Source organism: Drosophila tropicalis, unplaced genomic scaffold (assembly GCF_018151085.1).
Source record: "Drosophila tropicalis isolate 14030-0801.00 unplaced genomic scaffold, ASM1815108v1 contig_158, whole genome shotgun sequence".
Lineage (NCBI taxonomy): Eukaryota > Metazoa > Arthropoda > Insecta > Diptera > Drosophilidae > Drosophila > Drosophila tropicalis.
In genome coordinates this window covers 9772287-9785380 of record NW_027172602.1, presented here as the reverse complement: position 1 = coordinate 9785380, position 13094 = coordinate 9772287, and the positions used below count along the sequence as shown (strand labels likewise).

The following is a 13094-nucleotide window of genomic DNA, read 5'->3' as shown; positions in this document are numbered from 1 at the left end:
GGAAAGTCCTCAGATAGACATTTCTGTATGACAAAAATACCAAATATCTTGAGAGTTTGAAGGATCAGAATATAAATGAAGTGATAAAACTCCAATCATCAAGGACTATTGCAGGACTATATGCAAGGAACATGCCGAAAGTGCTGCGAAGAGCGGAGACATTGAGGATTTTGAGATTTTTGAAAAAATTAACTGGCATTGTCAGGTCTTGGAATGTCCTTCGCTAAGCTGAGGATATAAAGGACATGTTCGACAAATATCAAGTAGATTTTTCGATCGAACTTAACTTCGTTCGTCAGACTAGAAAACAAAATAAGAATTAACTTAATATTGCATACATTTTGGCGACTTTTTTTCATCAGTTTCCAATTGTAGTTGGCAGTATTTTGAAAAACAAATTTATCTAAATATGTATACATATAAACATAGCCATGAAATCAATGTACCTAGACAAGTATTTTATTATGATATAGGTATTCTCACTAGATCCAGATTCTCATTCGGAGCATTTACTTTCAACTCTACACATGTTAAGTTTGATTCGGTTAACAAAATATAAATATAAAATAAATAGAAATTGATCGAGCAATAAATATGAACGCATCTAAGGGTAAGAAACTGATTGATTCTATTCCACTCTTAGCCATCTCTCTCTTTCTCTATACCTCTCTGTCTCTCTCTCATTTAGATAAACGCAAATTGGTATTTGCCGGCTGTTGCACTCTCAGCGATAATGAGCTGGCTGAGCTCTATAATTTGGATTTGCTTACTGATGAGGAATTGGCATCGGTGGCCTTGGAGCGTACGTCCCTAATTGATGACTATCGACACTTGCATGAATTGTCCATGTTGTGGAAACAGGAAGAGGAACGGGAAAAGGAGCGGGAACTTGAACATAAGCGTGAAAAAGCCGAATTGGAAAGCCGTCGTTTAAAAGCAGAGGAGTGCAAAAAAAAATGTTGGTGACTTCAAAGAAAACAAGCAACGAAAAGAACGAAAAGCAGCTGCCAGGTGGTCGTAAATATGGATTTAAATTGCTGAATCAACTAATCAAAAAGGTTTTCGAGATGAAACAATTTAGCATCTATATGGAGGAGGAATTTCAAATCTTTACGGAATATCATACCGATCCGGCAATGCTGCTATTGCCGACTCAAGAGCGTGAAAAGCGACGCTTTTGGTCCCACTGTGATTACCTGGAGAATCTATATTATAGTGGTGGCAGCAGTCGGGCCCTGAATATCGTAGTCGTTGCTCTTATTCGTTTCAATAAGACCACATTGCCGTCAAAGGCGTCGTCCTCCAAGACACGTAGTCGTATTCCACGTCCGACTGCACAAGTACGCTTCCGCTAAACTCAAAGACCCCAAAACTCCATTCAAATCACCTCAAAATTCCCTGACCCCACTGCCTATGGATACAAGAGTTTCTTTTTCGCGTTTTTATTTTTGTTTTAATTAACTGAACTTCGTTTAAAGAGCACGAAGAAAACGGAGCCTAAACGATTTCCAAATTCCATTGAAATGACGAAAAACTTTGGAAAGAATCGACTCAAATGGTTAAGATGTTTCACGTAACAAACACAATTCCAATCGTGTGACTACAATATTTATTCTAAATTAAAATTGTTAAATGTCTTATGTCAATTGAGTGCGTTTTATTTGTAGAAGGCCTCATTAAAGAAAAAAATCAAGGATTAGTTGGGATACCCACAACTTACACCAATTTATTTCACTTATATTTTGTTTTCAAAATTTTTGAAAATATGAACATTTGGAATCCTTTTTCTGATTAAAAATGAAAATAAGCTCAATTATTCATCATAGAAGTTCCCTTTCGTCAGGAGATGGTGGATATAATAACTTCTTTAATTCAGTTTCGACTCTTTTTGGACTCAATTTTTTTTTATCATAAATGGCGTTTGACTTTTTGTTATTTTTGCTTTATATAAATCAAAATTTGGCCATATGTGAGTGTCTGGTTTTAATCAATTGTAAAAGTAACCAACAGTCCAAATGCTGGGTGTGTGGTTCGATTTCTTGTAATATTTCCAACCAATTTTGATTTCCCCCAGAAGTATGCTACATAAACTTTATTTCAAAGTATCTTTAACCCTCTATGGGTGAAACGCATCCCTCTTTTGACTATTCTCAGAAATGAATTCAAAAATATATTGTTTTTTTTTTAATAATTTTATTTTGTTGTATTTTGGTTATTTATTTTGTTGTTGTTTTCTATGCGATTACTTGTCCATATATAATACAAGGTATACAAAGAAGATGTAAAAAAAAAAAAAAAACAGACTAACTTTGGCAGTGCCACAGTTTTTGAATACCCTTGCATTCGTTACATTATGTTCGCGTACTAACGAGAACAATCTATTCAAAACTCAACTGAAATCGGGCATTTGTCAGTTATCTATATATGTTTGTGGTTAAATGTGGTAAAGTGACAACAGACTTAAGACAAAAAGTTGGAGTGTTAGGATTCGTTGCCGCAGAGAATTGCCAGGGTATATATATATAGTAGATGTATATATTATATCCATATCGGATTGTGTTTTTTTTACTTTTATGGGTTTCGTGTTAAAAACTTGATGAAAAGATTCCAATAAATGCCTTTGATTAAAATGAATTGATTGATTGACTGTTTGTTGTGTTTGAGCCTGGTGTGTGTGTGTGTGTGTGTGTGTGTCTATACGTGTGTGTGTGTTGTTCTTCTTGGTCTCCAGAGATGATTTGTGCTACTTGCTAAAGTGTATGTATATATATATGAAATCGTATATAAATTTAATGTTATTGTATAATTCGTATATAGTTTATATATTTTGGATTTGCCATAATTATAATTATAGTAATAATAATAATATTAATAGTAATTTAATTTTAGAAAAAAAGAGAAAACCCAAACTCAAAAATGGAAAAGAAAAGAAAAACATATTAGACGGCTCTTAACACAAATACTGTTGTTTTAGTACACATTAGATGTTTCATTTTTTGTTGTTGTTTTTTGTTTTTAGCGTTACTTACAAGCTACTAAGTATATTTTAATGTAATAATAATAAATTATTAATCAAATATGCTTGAGGATTGGTTAATTAGTGAGTGAGTGAGTGAGTGATTGATTGATTGATTGGTTGATTGATTGGTTGATTGATGGAGTGAGCAAGATGGGCGGGGGATTATATCGCTTGGCAGTCAATGGCCATTGGGATGGCCAACGCCGCCGGCTGCCTGTGTCGCCGTTTGTGTGGCTGTTGTGGGCCAGGCGATTTTCGCATCGATCCTCTTGTAGGCGAGCATGCAATGCTTGCCCTTGGCCGCCAGTCGGGCATCCTGCGGGCATTCGGCGTCGGTGAGTAGCGTCTCCTCGCCATCGACAAGCTTGAAGAGGGCATAGTCCTGGGGATTGGTAATGCGTGCCTTATGGGCTATTATCCGACATACCTCCCGAGTGGTGGTATGTGGTCGCACTGGCAGTGTTCGGGTCTGTAGTGAGCCATTGCATTCGTCTGGTATAATGACGCGGAGGACACTGGAGCAAGCGGGCAGACAGCTTGAACGCCACTGCAAGTGAGGAGAAGTGAGAAAATGAGAATCTTAAATGAATTACAGAAAAATATTTGAATAACTTACGTCCAATGAGCCGCTGCCGCTTTCTCCCTCCGAGGCCATGAAGGTCTTGAGCACCTGCACGGCACTGCAAAGAGCGGTTAGATAGTAGCCAGGTTCACCATTCAGCAATGTCGGTTGCAGCAGTCCCCACATGAATTCCGCTTCGATTTCAGCACCCACAAATCCACATTTGGCCACCACATAGACCAGAACGGGCAGAAAATCGTCGGCTCCCAGTTGCTGGCCACGTGGGCAGCCAGTGGCATCGAACACGGTCGAGATGACGCAGAGAAATAGTTCCAATTTATCCAGAGGAAGTTCAGCTTCCTGTAGGCGCCACAGTAGATTCGATATCAGACGCAAAGCCGATACGGAGGGCGGTGTCACAGTTGGCCGTATTCCGAAGTCGGCAGCGTCCCGTTCACATGCATAGCGTACATTCTGGGCCAACAGTTGGATATCCTCGCTGCGCTTGTAATAGTCCACAAATATGCCATAGAGATGCTCCCGCAGGGGCAAGACCACCAACTGATGCATCACCGTCTCCAGCATGGCATCCAGATTGAGAAACTCATCGGCCTTGAGGCGTGCGCGCGCTGTCTCTAGCTCGGAATGGAATTTACCCTCGCCGTGTTTAACCAGATAATTCTTCATGCCGCTCATAAATTGACGCATATTCCGCATTATCACCTGGGGCGCAGCCTCACGTGACTCCTTGGTGCAGCAAATGAAATTCTCAATTTGCCGTGCGAATGTCGAACTTGGATCCTGGGCCAATTGAAGGGTATAGGCTCGCAAAGAGTCGCCGGGTCCGCAGCTTTGAATGTTCATTTTGTTACGTGGGTGACCTGTAAATGAAGAAAGAGTCACAAAATGTTAAAGCAATCGTTTGAAATGAGTTCGGGCATTCTCCACCCCCTCTAAACCACTATGCTCCCTCCACTCATCTGTATCCCAGTTGGGGTTTATGTCGTTTGATCTTACCACACATTATATTGGTCAATAGCCTCATTAAGCGACGCAACACATAACAGCATCCATACGGACGAATCGTACAATCCTCATTGGCACACTCACAGCCACGTCGATAGCGTCGATATTGGCGTAAATTCTGAGATTGTAGGGACATGCCCCAGGCCCGATATTCCACAATGTGCGTCATGTTCAATAGAATGTTGCCCTGCTCATCCAGATGAAAGAATTGCTTGATATCATAATGATCACAGGTATTAAGCTCACCAGGATGGCAGCTATCAACGATTGTCATCGTGGTGATTCCTTCTCCCTCGCAGCTTCCACCATCTTCACGGCTGGGGCACTTGCCAATGGCCCCCATTATCGATTTGGCCAAGGCTTCAGTCTTAAGTTGCTTTCGATTAATACGACAGTCTTTGATCACCTGCTGTGGGCAGGTGGAACCACCACCAACGCCACCACCACCATTTGAGGAGCTCGATATGCTTGATAAACTGGTGCTCGTGTATTTTGATTTCTTACTGAGAGCATGATGTCCCATCGTCGGTGATCCATTGCCATTGCTCATTGTGATTGTCGATTGCAGTTGCAGCTGTTGCTGCTGCTGCTGGTGGTGGTGGTCGTGGTCGTGGTGATGATGATAGTGACTCATGGGCAAAGCAATGCCAGTCTGTATGTTATCCATTAAAAACAGATCTAGAAATTTCCGTTTACGACGCGGCTTTAGCTTTAAGTCCGTCAGCTGTGTCACCGCTGAAGGCATTTCAATCACTGGACAATTGATGGCAGTACGTTGATGAAGTAATTCCTCTTCGAAATCAGCCGAGAAATAATTCTCTTGCGGCGGATGCTCAATAATCTCCCATTCGGACATAATACTTAGGAATTTCGCCTCCTCTTTGTAGTGTCTGACATGTTCGGGATCGTGAAAGAATTCTTCGGGATCCAAGCGTTCAATGCTCTGTTCGCTTAGGCTATTCAATGATTTTCTCGATATATTCGATCCATCATCGTTGATACTTAAAAGTGATGATGCGGTGGGCGGCGAGGCTGGTGGGCTGGACGGTGATGGGCGGTTCGCGTGGTGAGCGTGCGACGATTTTTTGAACCAACTCATGGTAGATTCTGTAGCGATTTTTGCCAGCCAATACGAATTGACGAAAGCGAAGATTTCTCATCGGCACACGCAATCCTTGAACGGCGGCGATGATGATATCTATATATCAATAGCGTTTTGTTTGGCTATTAAGTTTAAAGTTGTCTCGTTGTTCTCTCTCTCTGGCTCTCGCAGTCTGTTGCTCTGACTAGTTTCGTCGCGCGACGTCACAATCGATCGTCTACGAACTACCAGCTGTTAAGGCGTTTCAGACAAAACTAATTCTCAACTTGTGATGCATTAGTTTATAAGGCAGCAGCGGCAGAGGCAGCGACAGCGACGGCGACGTTGCTGCTCTGCCTGCAATTTGCATTGAAACAAAAGATAGCAAAACTAAAAACTGATTCAGTCAAGTCAGCTTGACCTGGATTTGACTGGCTGCTGGTTCTCCTAAGCCTCTTGTGATGACCCAATTCGGTCAGGTACATCCCGGAAAATGCGCGGAAATTCCCTATTTTGGGTTCTAAAGATCTACTCGCTACTTCTAACACAGGTACAGTTGCGCAAAATGAAGCGATTGAGTGGACAAGTGGGTGGATGGATAGGTAGGATATGTGGGACAGGTAGTTCAAATAAAAAGTCAGGTAGCAAAGTTGTGTGGTTTCCGCATCTCAGTCTGTCTCTGTCTCACGCTTTAAATTGATTAGATGATTGTCAGACTTAATGAGACTGCGCAATACGCTCAGCAAGGCTGAGCTTCCTTTTTTCCGGGAATCCTTCATTTCGCTTGGGACAATTTTTCTCAGGTCTCGATCAATTTCTCTGCCTCTCCGTCTCTTATCAAAAAAGATTAAGTTTTTACTACGTCGAAGAGTCTTTGGCAAATATTTGTAGACCCAAAAATAAACTACATACAGACATTAGCCCTTTGTTGTCTGTCTGCCGTGTATATGTATTTACACTGACCTCAAATAAGAAATAAGAATTTAAAAGTTAACCAGTCCGATAGTCCCCCCATCCAACCAACCATCTATCCATCCATCCATCCATCCATCACCCTCACAAATTAAACATTACGCATCCCATTGAGACGCCGCCAGATGCATCGAGAGATGGGTTTGCGGATGGAGAAGTAGGGGGATCATTGCCTTGCTTGGTTTACATTCCAAAGTGCGAGCAAAGAGTCGTATTCTCTCTTTCTCCCTTTCTCTCCGCTTCGCTGGCATCTCTTTTCGTCTAACTATAAACTTATCAAAAAAACTGCGACGCAGAAATTGCAGTATGTTGCGCGGCAGATAAGTTTCGGCAAGGCTTTTTGTAGTAGACTCTCTACACACACACACACACACACACGCACACACAGAGCATTGGAGTGGCGAGCAGTGATAATCAGCGGCACACGCAGATGCAGTCAAAGCATGTGTGTGTGTGTGTGTGTGTGTAGTTGTCGTAGACGATAAGCCAAAACACTTGGCTTTGTTTTGTTTTCTCTTTTCATAGTTTTTTGTTGTTGTTGGTTTTTTCTCCCCATTAGTTTCCCTCTTGTGCTCCGTGCTGATGGCAAACCCGTGCACTCAATCGATCTATCAATCGATGACGAATGTCGGTCGCTCGTGCTATTTTTTCATCCGTGGCGGCCCTGGAGCTCTCTGGCTCTGGTATGTATGATGCAACAATAGACAGAGATTGCAGCAGCAGGAGGCAGCGATTACGGATGCCATGATGATGACGACGACGACAGAAAGATCCATAGATCGACTAGGAAAAACCTTCATTGGGTCAAGGATCAGTAATGTGTGTGATTCCCCGAGCTACCTACCCATCCCAGCCCTTATTGGACCTAATTTAAGAAGGGGTCACCATCTCATTCAGGTGTCCAAATCAAAAAACCTGATATTGTACCTGCCTTATCGCCTAATCGTCCAATTTCGGAATGAACTAATGTGTTTCTTGTTTATCACTTTGTTTGCTCATTGCAGGTGTTTAAATAAAAAGGTAGTTGGGGTTGGAGACTTTCGAGAAGTAGATGATACTTACATAAAACTTCACGATCCCTCATACTTGGATTGCGTACAATGGTCGCCACTTTGGGGCGATTGTTTGATTGCTTGGCATTATTATTATTATTGTTGTTGGTATTATTATTAATCGTTTGGCTGCCGCCATTCTTATTGGCCTTCAGTGTATCTTGTCCACTCTGGCTGCCATCTTTGGTGCTGCTGTATTCCTCAATAATGGTGTCATCCTCCGATAAAGCGGGTCGACATTTTGATAAATGAATTGTATCCGAATTGATGGTGGCATCTGCAGAAAAGTGAAAAAAGATAGCCTTATTAGGGGAGAATCGTAATGAATGGGGAAAGTAGGTGGACACTCACCATCTTGGGGCATAAAAGAGTCCCACTGGGTAGAGTCCCAGGGCTCGGAGAAGACAGTACCATCATCGGATTGGGCAGAATCAATGCCACCGTAATATGTCTGGCAGAATGCCGCCGCACAGTTACGTTCCACATTGTCATAGGCGGATAGACGACAGCCATTATTTTGGCTTTGAAATGACTTTTGACTGCCGCCACCATCACTCAGACCAAGACCCATGCCCAGACCCAGCCCCGTGCTCAGTGTCTTCTCCTGGAGCGGCATTTGTGTGGCTGTCGCCGTTGCAGTTGTCGGCGGCGTTGAACAACGCACCAATTCGGGTAGATTGAGATCGGGCAAGTGCTTTAATATAATCTGGTGTACAGTCAGGGGCCTCTTCTTGCCACTCTCACTGCGATCGCGGCCCAAAGAGTTCTCCTTCTCCATTTGCTGCCAGTCGTTGGCAATCTTGGTCGTCTCATAGTCAAAGGGGCGACTCGTCGTCTCCTGTTGCTGCTTGGCCATGAACTCCCAACTGCTATCCAATTGCCAGTTCTCGAAACGATTGCGTGGCCTTTTGTTGGCCTGGGGCTTCTGATTCGGTTTCTGTTTCAACTCATCCAGACTGCCAGCAGCCAATTTCTCCAGCTCCGCGGGTAAGAGCAAGGGTGAGCCGCTGGCCGCTGCTGCCAGACCACCCTTCAGGGGCTCTGAATGCCTTTGGGTGGCGGGTAGCAATTGATTGCGCTGCTGTCGCCTCAATATGGCCGCAGCGGCATTGGTCAGGCCAGCCTGACGTAGTGCATCCGCCGGTTCGGCATAGAACGGACTGCCCTGTTTGCTGCGCGAACCCGGCGTCTGGGCAGCAGTGGGTGTTGTGTCGCCTCCATCGTCCAGCGACGACTCAGTCGCGGGTGGATTACCATGATGAGAGATTGGCAAGAGTAGACCAGCCCGGGATCGTGGCTGGGCATCGGCAGAGAATTGCATTAGCTGCTGTTGACCATCCATTTGCTGCTCCTCGCTCGGCGTCAGAGTGCCAGCTACAAGAAAAACCACAAAAAAGACAATCAATTCGACATAGATGGGATAAGGGATAAAGTGCTGATCACTTACGTGTCTCGGCCAACAAATCGGGACGACGATTCATCACTCCGCCAACTGTCTCCAGCGAGGGTTTGAAACTGGTCAACAATGTGGCCCTGTCGCTGGGATCATGTGACCACACATCCTCGTAGTCACTAATCTTGTCGCTCAAGGCGCTGGCACAGTATTGCAGTTGAGGACTCTCCAATATATCCGATTCCTGATAGTGTTGCGATTCCTTGCGGGCACGTGATTTGCGAGATTTGCTATTGCTGTTGCTATTGGTGTTGCTGGTGCTGCCAGATGGAGTGAGGGGTGATAAGATTTTACGCTGACTCGATTGCCAGCGACTGTCCGTCGAGGAGGAACCCTGCGATGAGATGGTATCCTTGCATTCACCCTCCGGTGACAGACGCTTGGCAAATGTCTGGAACGTGCTCGATTGCCCATTGAGCAGGGCATTGAAGGGGTTACTCGAGGCTGGCGTTGTGACCTCCACAAATTGCGGCGGACTTGCATTGGGAGTTGCATTCGCCTGACCACCATTGTTCTCCATGGAAAACGTCACTGTGGTGGTCACTGTGAAATTGCTAGAGATTTGATCTGGCGAATGTGGTTTCGACCAACGCAAGGGTGGTGCCGGTGGCTTCAAGTTCAATGTATTCGGCGGCTTTGGACGCTGAGAACGCTGTAAGATCTGCTCAGTGCCAGCCTCACCATTGCCATTGGTCTTGAAAGTGCTTAGATTGTTGCTACCCAAAGCGGGATTGGTGTTGGTTAATGGTTGGGCCTCCATTAGATTGCTATGCGATGAGGGCAGGGTTTCCATAGTCGGAGATGACATGGTCAATATAACCGAATCCACCGAATTGGGGCTAAGCAATTGCAAATGCTGTCCAGCACTATTGATGGCACCGCCGACTCCACTGGTCGAGAATGAACTCATGCTCGATGTGGTATCCGATGGAGTGCCCGCTTGACTGAAGAAACCCATCAGTTGACCACTTCCAGTGGGACTAAAAATACTCGAACTGGGTGTAATTCTACCTCCAGCTCCAGTTGTTGGCAAATTAATTGCACCACCTCCACCAGATTGTTGCTGTTGGTGTTGGTGTTTCTGTTCCTTCTGCTGCGGATGCTCACTAAAAAAGGTCGCTGTGCCCAAGCCACTTGTCTCTGTTAGCGATAATGGGGATTTGGCATCCAGCAGTAGCTGTTGATCAATTGTTGTCACTCCCTTTGTGTTCGCTGTTGCTGCCGCTGCTGCTGCTCCTCCCCCTATTAGAGGTGGACCACCACCCAACACAGCTGGGCTACTGGCATAGCTCCAAAACTCCTGACCCAATAGAGCCAGCGAGGAGAGCTTCTTGCGATTGTTCGCCTCACGCAGAACCCGCGGCAACATCAATTGCACTGGCAATTCGTCACAGCATTGAGCATAGTGGGCAATTAGAGCCGGAATCGAACCGAATTTGAAACGTGAACTCTCCAAACTCAAGACATTATCCTGCGATTGAATGAGATAATGTTCAATATAGGGGCCCGTATCCTGGGGCAATCTAACCGATACGGCCATTGTATTTGGTTGACTTGAGCCCCGCACTATGAAGGTCTGAAAAAAGAAGAGGGGAAAAAGGCGGATTCACGCGTTAAATGTGGCGTTAAAAATGCTCCCATAAATTTTATGACTAAAAAGCAAAAAATGATAAATTATTATTCTATGCAACCGCCGACGCCGACGACGACGACGACGAAGAAAACTTTACAGACGCTGTGACAACAAGAGGCAAAAAGAAAAGGAAGAAGAAGCAGCAGGAGAAACAGCGGCTGGAGAAGATTGGTCAAGTGGCTAGAGAACAATGCAGACAAAGAGTGGGGAAAAGTCCTTCGTTTCACTAATCGCCTTGAAAACTTTTCATAATGAGTGCAAGTAAAAAGAAATAACTTTTTTTCTGCTTGTTTCTCCTTTTTCATCAAGTCTTTAGATCGTAATCTGCACATTTCTTATCAATTGTGTTTAGCTCTTCAAATAATAATTGAACATTAAACAAATAGTTTAAGTTAAAGGCATATTAATGAATGTTCTTTACTTTCTTTTGTGTTTCTACGAGTCAGAATTTGGGATTAAAGGTGTTTATGAGGGATTTAGATTATATCCACGTGTATTTTCGGTTGACTTTTCGCTTATCAGTCAAGCAAAGACAACGGCATTTCGCTTACTCTCACTCTCTTTCTCTTGAGATCTCTAAAAGTCAGATCTCTGGTTGCTAGCCTTCGACTCCGACATACTTATATATACATAGGTATTTTCTAAAGCTCATAACAATTTCATTATGTTTTATGAACCATTGATGAAATTCAAGCCAAATCGTTTTACCTAAGCAAAAAAAAACGATTTTAAGTACGTGTATATACCGCACTCTGTTCTACACTCCAGCCCCCACTCTCACTCTCATTCTTCGTGATATTCTATTGTGTATGCTTTTCAATTTTATAGAAGCAACCCTAAAAGCATGCAATTATATTTTGGGGTATATATATAATTTCGAGACCCCACCTCTTCCCTCCATCTCAACCAAATGCCAACTGTAGAGAGCAAAGGAATGACTGAGAGAGGGAAGGGAGCACGGTGTTTAGGGCTGGGGTGTGTGGATTGTACTATGAAGACGCCCTGCGGCGTTGTTTATGATTTCTGTGCAAGTTGAGCACACAATTTTCAATAAGCAGTTTTCGAAGAAGCAACGAAGATGATAAAATAAAAAACCAAGAAAAAAAGAGAGAAATGAAATAGATGGAAGCCCAAAAATGAGGGAAAATGATGCAGGAGGGACGGGGGGCTAATGGTTCGAGGGTTTACGTTTATTTGATTTAGCTGCAGCGAAGACTAAAACCCAAAAGACTTTGTTTAAACGAGACATTCGCCGAGTATTTTTATACTGATTTAATAATGTGGTCACACAAATGTGAAAGGGCGTGAGTCCTGCAGTGTCCAAGTTGGAGAGGGACTAGGGCCGGTTAGAGCTTGTCTCCGTCACGGAAATGCAATTTACGACAAGAGGAGAATGGACAAAAGTCGAGCGTAAAAATGCCAAGTCGAAAGAAGTAAAGAAAAAGTAAAAGGCAAGGAAAACTGCACAAAAGGATGCCCAAGGATGTCTGCCCTCACACACACACACACACGTACTTCTTCTCACTAAGCATGAGAAAAGTCTGCATTTTATGGTCCCATTGACAAATTTTACGAAATCGAACAATAAAAAGGCGTTACATACAAAATTAAATATATAAATCTAACCTTTGGCATTGTTCGATCTATTCTGATTGTTTGGCTGCAACTATATGCATATATATATATATTTAAAGGGAAATGTCATGAATTTGCATTCTGCTTTTATTCTCCTTCAGACTAACTTACAGAGTTTCAATGACTTTTTTTTCTGTAGTGTGCTTTTAGGCAAAAGCCACAGAGGAAGGAAGGCCTAGAAATGTAGGTGCTTTTTCTTTTATTTTCTATTTTTGCTTTTAAATGCATTTACCCGCTTGACAGTTCATTGACGTTACACACAAACACCCAAACACAGCATAAACAACAACAAACTGTGTATATGCATTTCACTTGCACTTTTCACACTCGTGCAAAACCACAGGATACAGGACACAGGACATTGGGCAGTCAGTTAACGGTTTAATTTCCGCATTTGTTGCATGACGTTTTCAATTAGTTGCTTAGGTCTTAAGGGCCATTCTCTGAGTGTGAGTAACAGTCGAAGGGCAGTCGTTGACATATCGTAAATTTAAATGAACTCGCAATTTGTATGCATGTTTCTGACGGAAACAAATTGTGACCGAAATGTGGGGAGCCAGAAGGAAGTAAAGTGAGCGAATGAAATTTCAATTGGAAATGAAATGGCTCAGATGGCTCGCCGCAATATTCCACACAAAAGTATGCTTTGTATTGCTATAAT

The 13094-nt window shown here is 43.3% G+C and overlaps 2 protein-coding genes across 7 annotated transcripts in view; one reads left to right on the top strand and one right to left on the bottom strand.

Annotated features, from left to right (window-relative positions):
• Positions 1–460: 460 nt before the first annotated feature.
• LOC137586714 (uncharacterized) lies at positions 461–1646 on the top strand. The gene is made up of 3 exons (XM_068302845.1): positions 461–610; positions 689–925; positions 1012–1646. Exons 1-3 carry the CDS (start codon positions 595–597, stop codon positions 1353–1355), a joined length of 597 nt encoding a protein of 198 aa, XP_068158946.1. The 5' UTR covers positions 461–594; the 3' UTR covers positions 1356–1646.
• Positions 1647–2693: 1047 nt separating this feature from the next.
• The window catches only part of spri (sprint), an 81778-nt gene continuing 71377 nt past the window's right edge, over positions 2694–13094 (bottom strand). For 5 of the 6 annotated variants that reach the window (XM_068302801.1, XM_068302804.1, XM_068302802.1 and 2 more), the window contains 5 exons: positions 9160–10741; positions 8064–9086; positions 7723–7989; positions 3636–4462; positions 2694–3566 (listed from right to left, as the gene is read on the bottom strand). In XM_068302801.1, coding sequence (XP_068158902.1) covers positions 3198–3566; positions 3636–4462; positions 7723–7989; positions 8064–9086; positions 9160–10741 — 4068 coding nt within the window. In that variant the 3' untranslated portion in view covers positions 2694–3197. Of the gene's footprint in view, positions 3567–3635; positions 4463–4598; positions 5975–7722; positions 7990–8063; positions 9087–9159; positions 10742–13094 lie in introns of those variants that run through there. The other variant, XM_068302807.1, reaches the window with a different exon arrangement.